We start from the raw sequence: 13,030 nt of genomic DNA, 5'->3' as shown, positions 1-13,030 counted from the left end.
ATTAAACCATCACGACTCGCATCACGGCAGAAAATTAAAGGAAGACACTTTGTATTGTTCTATTATAGCTCAAAGCAGGCGGTGACTGTTGAATAACACTTCTTTTTCTCAATTTCAAAGCGGACGTGTCGCGGCATTGTTTTATTTTGAAAGAAAAGACCGGAAATGTAGTCCTGCCTCGTTGTATGCGAATTGATGTGACCATAGGGGAAGCTCCAAGTTCCTGTCTTGTCAACGGGATCCCACAAAGTTGTCGTCAAATCTCATTTTTAAACGCTTTGTGCAAAGTTAATGCTTTATTGTCGATAACAGACATGGCGCTCACCGATGCTGACGTACAGAAACAGGTAATGTGGTAATGTAGTCGGTCGTCTGTCTCCTATCCTTGACGGGGGTATAAAACTTTGATGGTAAATCGAAGAAGTACCGTTACTTGTAAAATGATATCATGCGATATTGTCATTAGAAAATGTGACAGCGAGTGCTATGCAAGTATTGATGTTGTGTTGTGTCAGATCAAACACATGATGGCCTTCATCGAGCAGGAGGCCAGTGAGAAGGTTGAGGAAATAGACGCCAAAGTAAGTCGCTTTGCCATTTCACGCTTTGCTTTGTTGGTTTGTTTGTTTTTTTGCACTTGTGCCCTGCAAACACGTCTTGTCATGCTCAACCGATTACAGGCGGAGGAAGAGTTCAACATTGAGAAAGGCCGCCTGGTGCAGACTCAGAGAGTGAAAATAATGGAATACTTTGAAAAGAAGGAGAAGCAGATAGAACAGCACAAGAAAATGTGAGTCAAATTCAAGCAATTGTTGCATTTATGAGCTGCTCGAGTTTTTTTCCTTGAAATATACATAACTTTTTAGCTAGGCTTTCCATCCTCATTTTTCATGGTGTGGCCCTTGCAGGAAAATGCTTCAGTCTGGTTCGGTCCCTTTGTGGCTATTTCCTAAACACTCTTTTATAGCATAAACGACAGCACACACATCTTGTATAGCTCACCCTGATAGGGATGATACAGGATCCAAAATGGCGGAGGTGGTACTTATTCTGTGAGCGTTCCTCCCCTGGCCCACAGCCAGATGTCCCACCTGATGAACCAAGCGAGGCTGAAGGTGCTGAAGGCCCGCGACGACATGATCACGGTGAGAGATCACGCTTTGTATTGTGAATATTTACATATCAATATGCACAGAAAATGTAAACTAACACATTTTCTATCTCTTTAACCCAGGATTTGTTGACGGAAGCCCGGCAAAGGCTGGCAGAGATTGCCCTGGACCCTGCCAGGTACTCCAGACTGTTGGAGGGGCTGGTCCTGCAGGTAAAACCTCTGTGTTTTCTAACTGAGGCAACTGTGATCAGCATAAAGCACGGCTGTCCAACGTGCATTTACATATAGATCAGTGCTGTCAATTGATTAAAATATTTAATCACATTTCTGCATCGTTAACTCATTATTAATCACATTTAATTGACGATATAAACAAGGTTTTAATTATAATAAGTGGGGATGTGAATCTTTTTGTGGTAAACCATTTGATATGCAGATACAACAATAACTACATCAAATTTCATGTGAAGGGATGTCAATTATGGCAAAATTGGCCATTATTTTTTTCAAAAATAATATAAAGTCAGAAATCCCCAAATTGTTGGAATGTTTAAGGCGAGCAGTGATTTGTCCCACAGTTGGACGGTCCTTGAACGCACCCTGTGTGTTCTCCCACGCACAGGCCCGCTAAACTCTAGCGTGTGCTGATGTGCAAATTTGTAGTTCACAGCCTCAGTGAAAACCAACTCCAGGCTCTGGTGGATGGTGGTTGTGTATTCGGTTAGTGCTACGCACAATACATCATGAATAAGATCAATGATATGGCTGTAATGTACGTATGTTGGTAATGTTTCCGGTGACTATCTAGGTAGCCAGCTAGCTAGGTAGCTCGAGTTAATGCTATTTACATCCATTGTCACCTCCATATGGCGGTAAGTAGCAGCTCCTCGCCCTAATTTTAGCCAGCAGTTCAAAGCAAAAATTCTGTTGATTATCTAAAAAAACACTCGTTGTTGGGGCCTTTGTATGAGTGATAAGTTTTTTCAGTGTGGCTCTCATAGTCGTAAAAAAAGAGGTCACCGTTGTCCCTGACCGTAAAAGATTGAGCATTATGAGTGGAAAAACAGCACCCTCTAGTGGACCTCCGTTCCTTTTCTTGGTCATAGTTTCCAATACAAAACTCCCAAGCTTTGGATGATGTGAGTGTGTGTCTTTCCACTTTGCAGGGATTCTACCAGCTTCTGGAAGACAAAGTTACCATCCGCTGTCGTCAGCAGGATGTGGAGATGGTTCAGGTGAGGGCGAACTGCAGAAGAATGTGTTGCGGTAATGGTTTCTCATGTCGGGTTGTCGTGTCGGCAGGCTGCGGTGAATAAGAACATCCCCGTCTACAAGGAGGCTGTGAAAAAACACATTGTCGTCAAAGTGGACATGGAACATTTTCTACCATCAAGCCTGTCAGGAAATTGAACTTTTACCCTGTTGACATTTCTTTTTCCTTAGACGGCTTTTGTCACACCTGGGATGTGTTTGTATTTCCAGCTGCGGAGGCGTGGAAGTGTACAATGACAATGGCAAGATAAAAGTGTCCAACACGTTGGAGAACAGACTAGATCTTCTAGCGCATCAGGTAAAGAAGTTCCAATGTTTTGGCTTCATATACCGTGGATGCCTGGACACCCGCCAATCAGCATCCAAAATAGGCCAGTTATTGCGTGCTAACCACTCTACACTGTGCAGCTCATTATCATTCATTCTTATATAAACACCACTATTATACTGTGTTAGCATGTTAGCAATGCTAGCCTGCTAACATTAGCAATCTAAATATGTAGATAAAATAAATGTAGGACTAATATTCATGGTGTAAATCACAATATGGGGGGGTGGGGAACTATGACGCTTGGCTTTTCTAGTTCACGATGTGGGCCTCGCTGGAGGTTTGGACAGCCCTGCTGTGCAGCATTATCGCTTCATCAGTGATCCATGGGTGCTGTTTTTTTCTTCACACAGATGATGCCTGAAGTCAGAGTGTCCTTGTTTGGTGCCAACCCCAACCGCAAGTTCACAGATTAACCGTGGATTTGAAGGGAGCAGCGTGCAAGCAGGTGGAATATCATTGGTCCACGCTGTCCCTAAAGCGGAGTGCAGCATTGTTGCCTTATTTTTTATTCTTATTATTGTTGTAACTAAGGCGCTTGCTTTAAATGTAAATTCAACAGGGTGTGTGCCATATAGTCGTCCCTCCTTTATTGCCCGACCGCGATGGACATGCTCAATTTTAATAAATGGAATATCTTTGTAGTTATGGCATAGGAAACCTGCTTATGATCTTCTTAATACGATTTTTAGCATTATTAGACACGAGGATCTTTTGTGTCAACATAATGGAGAAAGCGTATTTTCTTTGAAAAGGGTTAGTCACATGGCAGTGGGTCAGTCAATCATCCATGCATACCCACCGGATGGATGATGAGGACAGCGGAGACATGCACCAGTCCACATGATATCCCGGTGACAGACACAACACATACAATAGCACCATGCACTCATACTCATTTATTGAAATACATCTTTCATGCAAAGACTGTTGGGATATGATGGGCCACCAAGGTTGGTTTGAATGCAGACTTCCTCTCAATGGAGGAGAAGGACACATTTGGAGGAGACTTTGTGGACTTTGGAATTCGGACAGCATTCGTGCACCACGATGACGTCATGCAGCCTACAAACGCACACTTTTAGGATGCAGACCCCAAATTCAAAGAGCCGGTAGATGTGTTCCCTATGGGAACCTTGCTGACAGGCTAGTGTCCGTTTCTCCGAATTACTGACACCTAGTGGCCAATGTAGTTAACAGACTCAAATGGAATGCTAGTTCATTTAGTTAGGTCATTTAGCTGTTTTATGGCATGGGAATTCTTCATTTAGACCAATAATAAGTACAATTTACTTAAATATGATTTGTTTTACTAAAAATTGGCAGTATTCAAGCACGAAACAGCGATCGTTTTTGGATAAAACGCAATAGAGTGAGGGACAACTGTATGTGTGTTTAATTTTAAAAAGTAAATAAGTGGGACACTGAAGACTTTATTTACAAGTTGTAAACAAACAGTTTACACTACATTGGTAAAAGGAAGTAGCCTAGTTATACCAACTACAGCAGTGCATGTGCTTTTATATAAAAATGCTTTTAGTGCTTAATTGTTTGATGATACTCAAAACATACAAGAATAATAAGGCGTTTGTACATGTTGTGTTATCTTGTGAAGCTACACACTCAGTATGGCTTAGTCCAATTTGTTGAGCTCTCAAGCTTTGAAGTGGAGGTTTAAATACAGTAGCACAGCAGCGTGGAGTCTTTCACCCGGAAGTCAGCTCATGCATGTGTGTACAGGGATTAAATCATTAGCATCAGATTAGCAAACAACCTAGTGACAGGTCGCTCTTGCCAATCCAGGCAGGGAATCTGAAGATTACAACTCAGAACTCACGAATGGAGTGGGAGGGATGCATAACATAACACGGCAGGCGTAGATGGATCAATTGTTTAATGTGTATGAAAACTTCAAACCAGATTGTCTTTTGTGGGTTCAAGGAACAGCTCCGGATGTGTGGCAGCGAGGAGGCCGGTTGATCCCCATGCAAAGGACCCTGTTTGACCAATGGAACCCTGTTGCCTGCACCCCGGTAACCCTGGGTTCACAAGCAGACCCTCTTCTCACCCTCTTCTCCGTACTCCCGGGTCCCTCTGTTGTGCACAGGGTACTGCTGGTTGACGCGGCAAAAGGTGGCGAGGCCGTGGCAACATGGCAGGAGTCTATCCCAGCAAGCCGAGCAGCATCTCCCCGACTCCAAGAAAGTAGACGCCCTGTGCAATGCCAAAAAGGGGGGCGATGACCAGCGCGCGACACGTTGCGCCCTTTAGGAAAGCTGACGGCCCCTCTCGCCTCATGATGCGCCTGTAACGGATAAGATGACAAATTGGATGCTAGCACCTCAAGTATGTGGCTCCAAGACGGTGGGGTTTTATTCCAAAACGCTCACCGTGTGCAGTCCATGATTCCTCTGTAGCTGTCCTCTCCTTCGCCTTTTTGCAGTGTTTGCAGGCGAGTTTTTATGACTGTATGGGTGGGAAAGATGTCTTTTAATTCAACTACAGTCTGACTGCCCGCTATAGTAAGTGGCAGCTTGTCAATCAAATGCATACATACAAAGGTCTTGGGCAGAAAACACTTATTTAGCGTATCTTGGTGATAATTCATACATAAAGTATGCCCTCGCCCTATCACGGTTCACATTTCGCGGATTCGCTGTTTCGCGGTATTACTGTAGTGCTTTTTTATTACAGGTATGAAAGTTGTTACAGGCGAGCCTGGCCCTTTTAAAAAGAAGTGCATTGTGGGAAGTTGTGTCTTTCTCACGCTCCCTCTTGGGTCGAAACACAGTTCTCTTGCTGTGGTCTGTCTGCACCCATTGTTTTCTGCGTCCTGATTGGCTGTAGGCCGTTGTCAATCAATCTACTTCGCGCCCTACCTTGTCTCCTGCACGTGTCATCGCTAGCTTGCGTGCTCGCTAGCTTGAAGGAGGATGACGCAGATATGTTTCAACAAAGGTACAAATACTATATTACAGTGACTTCATCATTTCTTGCGCCCTTTAGCTTTTTTGAGAGAATTTAAAGAAGAGAAATGGGATCTGTCTGAGAAGTGTATAAAATGTATGGCTAGGGGGTTCACAGCATTAACATATGTCATCAAGAAGCTGTCTACTTAGCCAATTTAACCAAATGTGGGCTAATTTGGGAACCATTGCCCCACAATAAACGAGACACGTTTTTAATTTAAAGTGAAAACAATGACATAAGGTCAAAACTATGAGATAAAATGTCAAACATAAAAGATAAAGTTTTAAATGTGAGATCAAAAGTCATAATTATATAAGTCCAAATTGTGTGATAAAAAGTCAAAATTATCAGATCAATTATAAGAGCACCAGAGAAGCCACATTCCATGTCCCAAGAACCAGATTTGGCCACCAAAGACATTTTTTTAACCAGCTTGACTTGAATTTGGTGGATTAAATCTTTTTCTTAAACGTCAAAGTGAAAAAATGTTCCACACTCACCGTCCAGTGGCGTGACGGCCACAGCTGCCACCGAGCCTGCAGTGCAGCCGGCCACAAAGGACTGCCAGAAAGGTGCTCGGGCCTGCACGTCGCTCGGACTTCCGTCTTTTTCCCTCCCCAGCGAGTTCAGGTTGGCAAACAGTGGGAAGTAGATCATTGAGAAGGGGACATCCCTGGAAAAGATGGTGTGTCAGAGGGTTTAGTTGCACAATTCAGCATGTCAGAGAAAGTTTATTTCATCCTCGGTGGGAATTGGGGAAGAAGGGTGGATAGAAATGACTAATAGTGATCAGACCAAAGCAGAACTACAACGTAGCGGCCAGACATAGCTGGGGGAATGTATTGATTTATGTTGATTAGAGGAGCCTGTACAGCAAACACTGTGCATGACGGTTATGTAATCGCAATCAAAACACTAATGCAACAGCTGAGAAATCAACTTATTGTACATAACTAAAATACAAATAGTAGCCATTATGACTGCCAGTCAACTTGGGAATGATGTAGTCCAAATTGGTCAAAGCATCAAACTTATTAAAAGTATTTTCTGTGCGTATACGCTATACTCGGCCATACATTTTGGTACATTCCTTGATTCGTTTTCTACCATATATCCTGACTTTAGATTTGGCTATGTCTTCCAAGCACAAGGCAGGCTCTCCTGGTGGCAGTGCACCAAAGAAAAGGAAAGCCATCACCATGGAAGTGAAAGTGAACGTCATGGAGAAACGCCCACTTCTGGTCTGAACCACTTGACTGTCGCGACCATCATTAAGGATGAAGATGTATCATTATATCCTTCATGGTTCAAGGTCAGTGGTAACTAATTCAGTGGTTAAGGGTTTTTCTAAGGTATGAATCCCAACTGAACTCATTCGTAACCCGAGTACCACCTGCACTGACTTGAGCAACCTTAAAAGTGTAAAAAAAATTGATGTGTGTGTATGACCTCATTAAGGTGGCTCCTGCTCCCCTATAGAGACCACTTAGACCTCGAGTCTTCAGCAACTCCATTGTGATGCTGGTGGCAGATGTACGCTGGGCAGGACCGGGTCGGGCCGGCTGGGGTGCCACCAATGATGGAGCTGGACCGGGACCAGTAGCCTGAGCTGGTGTGTGGACTTTACTTTGGGCAGCTGAGGAATGGAACTCAAGTGAGCCTCACTGGATGTCATTTGGGGTTTGATTGATGATTGATTCATGAGTGACGATGTCTTTGACTCTCTCACCCAGCCTTCCTGCGTCCTGTAGCTGGATTTTCAGCATCTCCATCGGTGTGGTGACCACCACCTGACAGGTACCAGCCCCACACCCTGCCAGAACCTCCCCCCACAAGGGCAAATGGCTAATGACACAGACAGACAAAATCGTTGTTAATATGGTTACTTTCCATGCACTTGTTTCCTCTCAAGTGTGTATGTCTACTTCATTGAAATGAATTACAACTTGGAAAATTCTCAGAATACGTAAATGAGTGGTTGAACAAGTACGATATGTCTACAGTATGGCAATACACTCCAGCCGAGTTGGAAAGAGTGCAAGAATTGACATTTTTCAGTGTTGGATCTTAGGGAGCTTCTTCGTAGCACATCAAAATGCAAAAGAAATGGGCTGTTCTTCTGCTGACCAATACATTGAATGAAGACCACAGCCTTTAGGAGCCAAAATCTTTAAAAAATTTGGATTCAGTGTCATATTCTGTCAGGTATTTACACCTGGTGATCTCTTGGCGGCAAAGGCAAAAAAGCTTTCTCTCTTTTAACACGGTCGGATAGTTGAGCTGCATGAGCAAGGCCAAACATGTGAAACGAGTGAAATCTCTGATGGCTTCCAACGTTACTGACATGACAAGGAGGTCCCAGCCGAGATGTTTTCCACACGGCACAGTGGAGGGGACGGCATCGTATGCTTTTTTGTCATCGTCTTTATCAACAATAGGGCAAAGAACCATATTTGGGAAGCTGAAGTGACCTCACTAAAACACAAATGTCACCAATTTGAAAATGATTTTTTTGCACGTTTGTCACACTGACATGGTTCAGATCATCAAACTCATGAAAATATTAGTCAATGACAACACCAAATAATGTAATTAATCTGTCTTAATCTGCATTTTGTGTTCAGTTGTGTTGTGATGATGTGAAACATGAAAATGTGACAAATGTGCAAAAAAGTACAAAATCATTAAGGGGGCCTTTGAGTTGTCTTCCCAGCGTTTACCCGTCCTTTGAGAGTTTCTGTCTGAAGGCATCGTTAGCGGCCAGTTTGATGGCCTTTTCCGGTGTGACCAGAGTGAGGTTGACTGCTGCACCTGAAGGACACAAACCAGCGAATGACACAGTCGCAAACGCCAATAGAATACAACCATTCACCAGCACGGAGGCCAGCGCCATTGATGAGCTAATGAGCAGAGGGTTTGCAGTGCAAAACAAGCGAGTGGGCGGCGGGATTAGGTTTGTTTGAAATGCAAAGAATACCTCTGTAGCATCCAAAATAGCCTTCTGAGCGCACCGTCTTCGCTAGACAGTCCCACCTTCAATGACCAAAGAGGAAAAGATGAACTACTATAACAATAGAACTTAAACATGCTTGCTTTATACACTATGTCACTGAGCACGCCTTATATACATACATGCGCACACGGCGATCTACAGTACTGTCTGGACAAATGAAACTTTGTTATTATTCGGCCTGGAAGGGAATAAAACATTCCGGCTGTTTTTCCATCTCTGAGTCACAGTGGAAAACCACAGTCTGAAAGTTTAGCCACACCCAATCACAAGGCAGGACGCATGCCCAGCACATGAGAGCAGCGGGGTCTCCTAAGGACACCACTCTTCCTTGCTGGTCATATTTGCCCACTTTTAGATTTCAGCAAACCATCCGGCTGCATTGTAAAGGTGTGTGGTGCAACTTCTTACAAATACCACGATTTTGCCCAAACACTGAGCAACACTGCAGAGAGCAGTTGTTTTTAGCTCCTCTATGGTACGTCTGTGACACTGCAAACATTGGTCAATTCGTCAGGACACAAAAGTGTGTTGCGGATCCATCCGTTTTTTGTTTTTCTTGAAGATAATATTCCAAATATTACAACTTAATTCATTGTTTTGTTTGTTTGTCATATTACGACTTACGACAAATATTTCAACTTTACGCATTTATATGCAAGATTTCTATTTTTCCTCCTAATATTATTACTGCTGATTCTACCATTGTTTTGGTAGTTTTCTTGTTAAATTATACTTTTAAAAATGTGCTGTGGGTCGCTCATGCACCCGCCCCCTTTTTTTCTAAAAAATTTACAACTTCTTCATCGTAAATTTACCACTTTTTTTCTTGACATGTATGACTTCTGCATCAGACATTTGCAATGTTATTTTTGCAAATTGACAACTTTTTATGTAAATGTACAACTTATTTTTTGATAATTGACAATGGTATTTTTGTAAATTGTCAACTTTTTTTTCTCATAAATTTACAGCTTTATCCTCGAAATCTCAGATTTTTTTTCAATGTGGCTGTGATACTCCGTCATAACTTTTGGGCCTGTTACACAAACGAGTCATTTACAGTTTAGGAATTTCATTTAACCAAAATGACCTCACCTCAGTCGACATTTTCCTGATATTTTGTCGTCTTATATTCCATAATGACTTGCAGAAGTCATTCCACTTGTCTTCTTCTATGGTGTCACATGGTTCCGTCGGCTTGCCACGGAGTTGTGCCTTGTGCATTGCAGCCTCTTCACTATATAGTGTACTAATCCGACAATTTCAACCGCCCCCAAAAAATAAATCCCAAGAACCTTCCCGTGTGGACGGGGCCCAGAAAAGATGACGGCTTTCTTTCTATGGTTTTGGTGTCACGCAATTCTGTCCACATGTCTTACAGCACCATTACACCGTTTTCACCCAGTAACCCGTTCACGTCTGGGTGCAACGCTTTACCGGCATGGCACGGTGTGGATACAAATTCTTCAAAAAAAATCCCAGGAACCCAGCCAAGCAAAACCCACTTGCAATGCAGAGAAGCCGGGAGTAGAAGAACATGGAAGACGATATGTGGGTTTGTGTGCTGTGTATTCGGAAGGCTGTACTCACATTCCCTTGTACACTTGGGTGCCCTGCTGGTTCTGTAGGCGGGTCTTGGCCAGATCAATAGGAAATACACATGTCACACCAACAAGGCCCGCCACGCCCCCATTAATCAGCTTAGCAGGGAGGCTGCAAAGGGATCAACATATAGACATACGGTACGCATGCATGCACACGGCCATTTACACGCAGCTGTCAACACGGGCCACGCGTGTGGTAAGACACCACAACTGCAGGTTACTGACCTACGGAAAGAGAGTGTCCTGTTCGTCTCACAGGATGAAAGTCAAAATCCTAAACATTTACCTTATCTTATTGTCCGTCATCTTGCTCGTGTTTGGGCTCTCGGCCCACAACTCCCTTCGTCGTCCTCCACCCACGTTCTCCTCCTGGTTTTCTTCCCGCGATGGCCTTACTCTGCCCGCTAACGTAGCTCACTGCGTCCTTTATTGTGACGCCAGCAGGCTGCTTTCCCCTCCTCTGGTGGCCACCCTTTTTCTGTTGGGGCCAAAACCAATGTTGGATCTGTATCTTGAAGGCCAGCCCCTCTGCGCTTTGCCTCTCCCTCACACCACTGCTCAAACTTTGTGCTGCTGCCGCCTTGAATGCAAAACACATACAGGAAATGGGATTGCACGAGGCTGAAAAAAAGCCAGTGAAATACTGTATATCACAGGACAACAGAAACAAAACTCTTATCTGGATAGCAGCATATTGAATGTATTATATATACAATGTATGCATATAGTAGAGGACACGTGTTCCAGTTTCTCCTGCTTCCCTTTCCTCTCCTGACTTCCTCCTCTTCCCTCATCTCTCTAATTAATCTGTCTTAATCTCTCCACCGCTCCTCTGCCTCTATTTTTACCACCATAAACCTGCACTATGTCCTTTGTGACAGTAAACAAATGTTTTCATCAAAAATCACACATTTCAGCTGAGCTTTTTTGTATTTTTCTGCTGTCCTAAACTTGGATGTTTCCATTGCTGGAACCCTGCCACATTCTGCACATGCTTTTCACTGAGCCTCTTTCAGTGCAACTTTCTTTCAGCCAGGCTCCATTCACACCCTCGGAGGGAAGTGACCGTGCCAAAAACCAGACACCCCCGGCCACCCTCCACCTCTCGCAGCCCTCGGTCAGAAAAGAGAAGGTGAACAATGTGAGGAGAAGAGGAGAAGAAGAGAAGAAGAGGAGAAGAAGAGGAGAGGGGTTCCTACCTCTGTCGGTGCATCCCACAGCCTGGATCAAGCCGTCTGCTTTCCCGTCTCCCTTCAACCATGCGTGCATCAGCGGTAGCCAAGCCAGAGCAAGCGGAGAGAGCCAGCCTCCACTCAGGAGCCGTTGCACAAACACGAGCATTGTCTCATCGCCTAAGTCCCTCCCTCTCGCGGCGACTCTGCGTGTGTGACACAGCCCCGACAACTGTGTTAACGCAGGACATTAACTCGTGTACCTGCTGAGCCGGGTCACGGCAACAGCGACACAAAACAGTGCAGCCCCAGCGGGTTTGTTTTCAACACATCCACACAACAGAAACAATGGTCAATGGCCTTTGTGTTACATAATAACTCATTCCGCAAATGTATCCCCAAGATAACCAACATCAATTAGGAGGGAAATACCTCAAAGGGGGGAGGAGCGTAGCCCAAAGGTTACACAAGGACATCAACAAAAAGCACACAGGAGAGATGTGCGAGTCATGAACGAGTCGTTCAAAACTCATGATTTTTTATTTCTATTTTACTGAATCGTGATTCCTAGGGGTGGGTGGGCGGTGTGGTGTAGCTGGGTGGGCGTAAGAGGCGAACGGGGCGACAGTCGGCCCTCGCCCCATCATGGTTGAACATCACTCCCTCACCGTATCACCATTTTGCAAAAATGAATTACTAAATGATGGCTGGCCCAAACAATTTGATGTATTCTTGGCCCGAGTTAAGCATTTTCAAGCATAAAAATGTAAATGAGCAAAAATCCCCGTACAGTTGAAGGCAGTACAAAGACGTCTACACTGGCCACAAGGTGTCACAACACAACATCCCCAAACTATCAAACATGGACCAGAGGTTTCACTTAGAAGAATTCCAAAAGAAAGATATTTTGTAGGGAGGTCCAAAGTTCAGCCTGGGGAGCATTTGCATCTACTTTAGTAGAATATACTTGAAATATTAGCCAAGAAATGATAAGAACGAATGCAATTAATCATAATAATATGACAATAGAAAAAGTGTAGGCGCAAATACTGAAGTGAAACAATCTGACAACAATGTTATATGCAAATAAATAAATGAATCCTGCATATTAAGCAGTAACTAGTTCATAACGATCAGTGAATGAAATATATTGTTGAATTGAGTGTGCCGGTTGATGAAGAGTTCAGATATGACGTCTGGCATGCTGTCAGTCATTTTTATATGAATAAATAAATGATTCTAACAGCTTGCAATTAGCGTATATTACGATAGGGGGCGCTCCTGTCTTGTACAACCGCCAAAGCCTTTAAGTGGCTGTTGTTTACTGAATCCAAGTGACCCTGCCAACTTGTTGTGTTGCAGTGATCACATGAGCGTGTGGGGATTATGCTTCAATGTTGTTGTTGTCGTTGTTAATAAAACAAAACAGTGTATATACATTTTACACATTGTGATTGGTAGTAAGAAATTGACAACGGTTGAATAAAGAATCGTTTATTGACCTGTTTTACTTGACAAATCATTATCTAAATCGTTATTTGTTCTTTCATTTGTTAT

At 43.6% G+C, this 13,030-nt stretch overlaps 2 protein-coding genes across 5 annotated transcripts; one reads left to right on the top strand and one right to left on the bottom strand.

Annotated features, from left to right (window-relative positions):
* The first annotated feature begins 7 nt into the window (after positions 1-7).
* On the top strand, positions 8-12,027 carry atp6v1e1a (ATPase H+ transporting V1 subunit E1a). Of its 3 annotated transcripts, none has more exons than XM_078791184.1 (14): positions 8-347; positions 516-581; positions 681-790; positions 1,079-1,145; positions 1,235-1,324; positions 2,281-2,349; positions 2,417-2,511; positions 2,597-2,684; positions 3,068-3,162; positions 4,656-5,060; positions 6,830-6,996; positions 7,164-7,338; positions 7,418-7,481; positions 11,338-12,027. In XM_078791184.1, the coding sequence occupies exons 1-9, from the start codon at positions 186-188 to the stop codon at positions 3,128-3,130; spliced, it is 810 nt and encodes a 269-aa protein (XP_078647310.1). In that variant the 5' UTR covers positions 8-185; the 3' UTR covers positions 3,131-3,162; positions 4,656-5,060; positions 6,830-6,996; positions 7,164-7,338; positions 7,418-7,481; positions 11,338-12,027. The 3 variants fall into 3 exon arrangements, with proteins under 3 accessions (XP_078647310.1, XP_078647309.1, XP_078647311.1); XM_078791183.1 differs by having other exon boundaries at positions 11,334-12,027; XM_078791185.1 differs by lacking the exon at positions 11,338-12,027 and adding an exon at positions 7,960-9,522.
* slc25a18 (solute carrier family 25 member 18) lies at positions 4,592-11,830 on the bottom strand. Of its 2 annotated transcripts, XM_058086862.2 has the most exons (10): positions 11,501-11,829; positions 10,588-10,881; positions 10,288-10,410; positions 8,662-8,717; positions 8,405-8,495; positions 7,414-7,529; positions 7,134-7,320; positions 6,185-6,357; positions 5,105-5,180; positions 4,592-5,019 (listed from the first exon to the last, which is right to left on the bottom strand). In XM_058086862.2, the coding sequence occupies exons 2-10, from the start codon at positions 10,605-10,607 to the stop codon at positions 4,878-4,880; spliced, it is 984 nt and encodes a 327-aa protein (XP_057942845.2). In that variant the 5' UTR covers positions 10,608-10,881; positions 11,501-11,829; the 3' UTR covers positions 4,592-4,877. The 2 variants fall into 2 exon arrangements, with proteins under 2 accessions (XP_057942845.2, XP_057942846.2); XM_058086863.2 differs by lacking the exon at positions 10,288-10,410 and having other exon boundaries at positions 11,501-11,830.
* Positions 12,028-13,030: the final 1,003 nt, after the last annotated feature.

The sequence above is a fragment of the Doryrhamphus excisus genome, linkage group LG6, assembly GCF_037039965.1.
Source record: "Doryrhamphus excisus strain RoL-2023G ecotype Guam linkage group LG6, RoL_Dexc_Guam_v1.1, whole genome shotgun sequence".
In the NCBI taxonomy this organism is placed as follows: Eukaryota; Metazoa; Chordata; class Actinopteri; order Syngnathiformes; family Syngnathidae; genus Doryrhamphus; species Doryrhamphus excisus.
The sequence above is the reverse complement of the archived record's forward strand: the minus strand, read 5'-3'. Positions and strand labels throughout refer to the sequence as shown.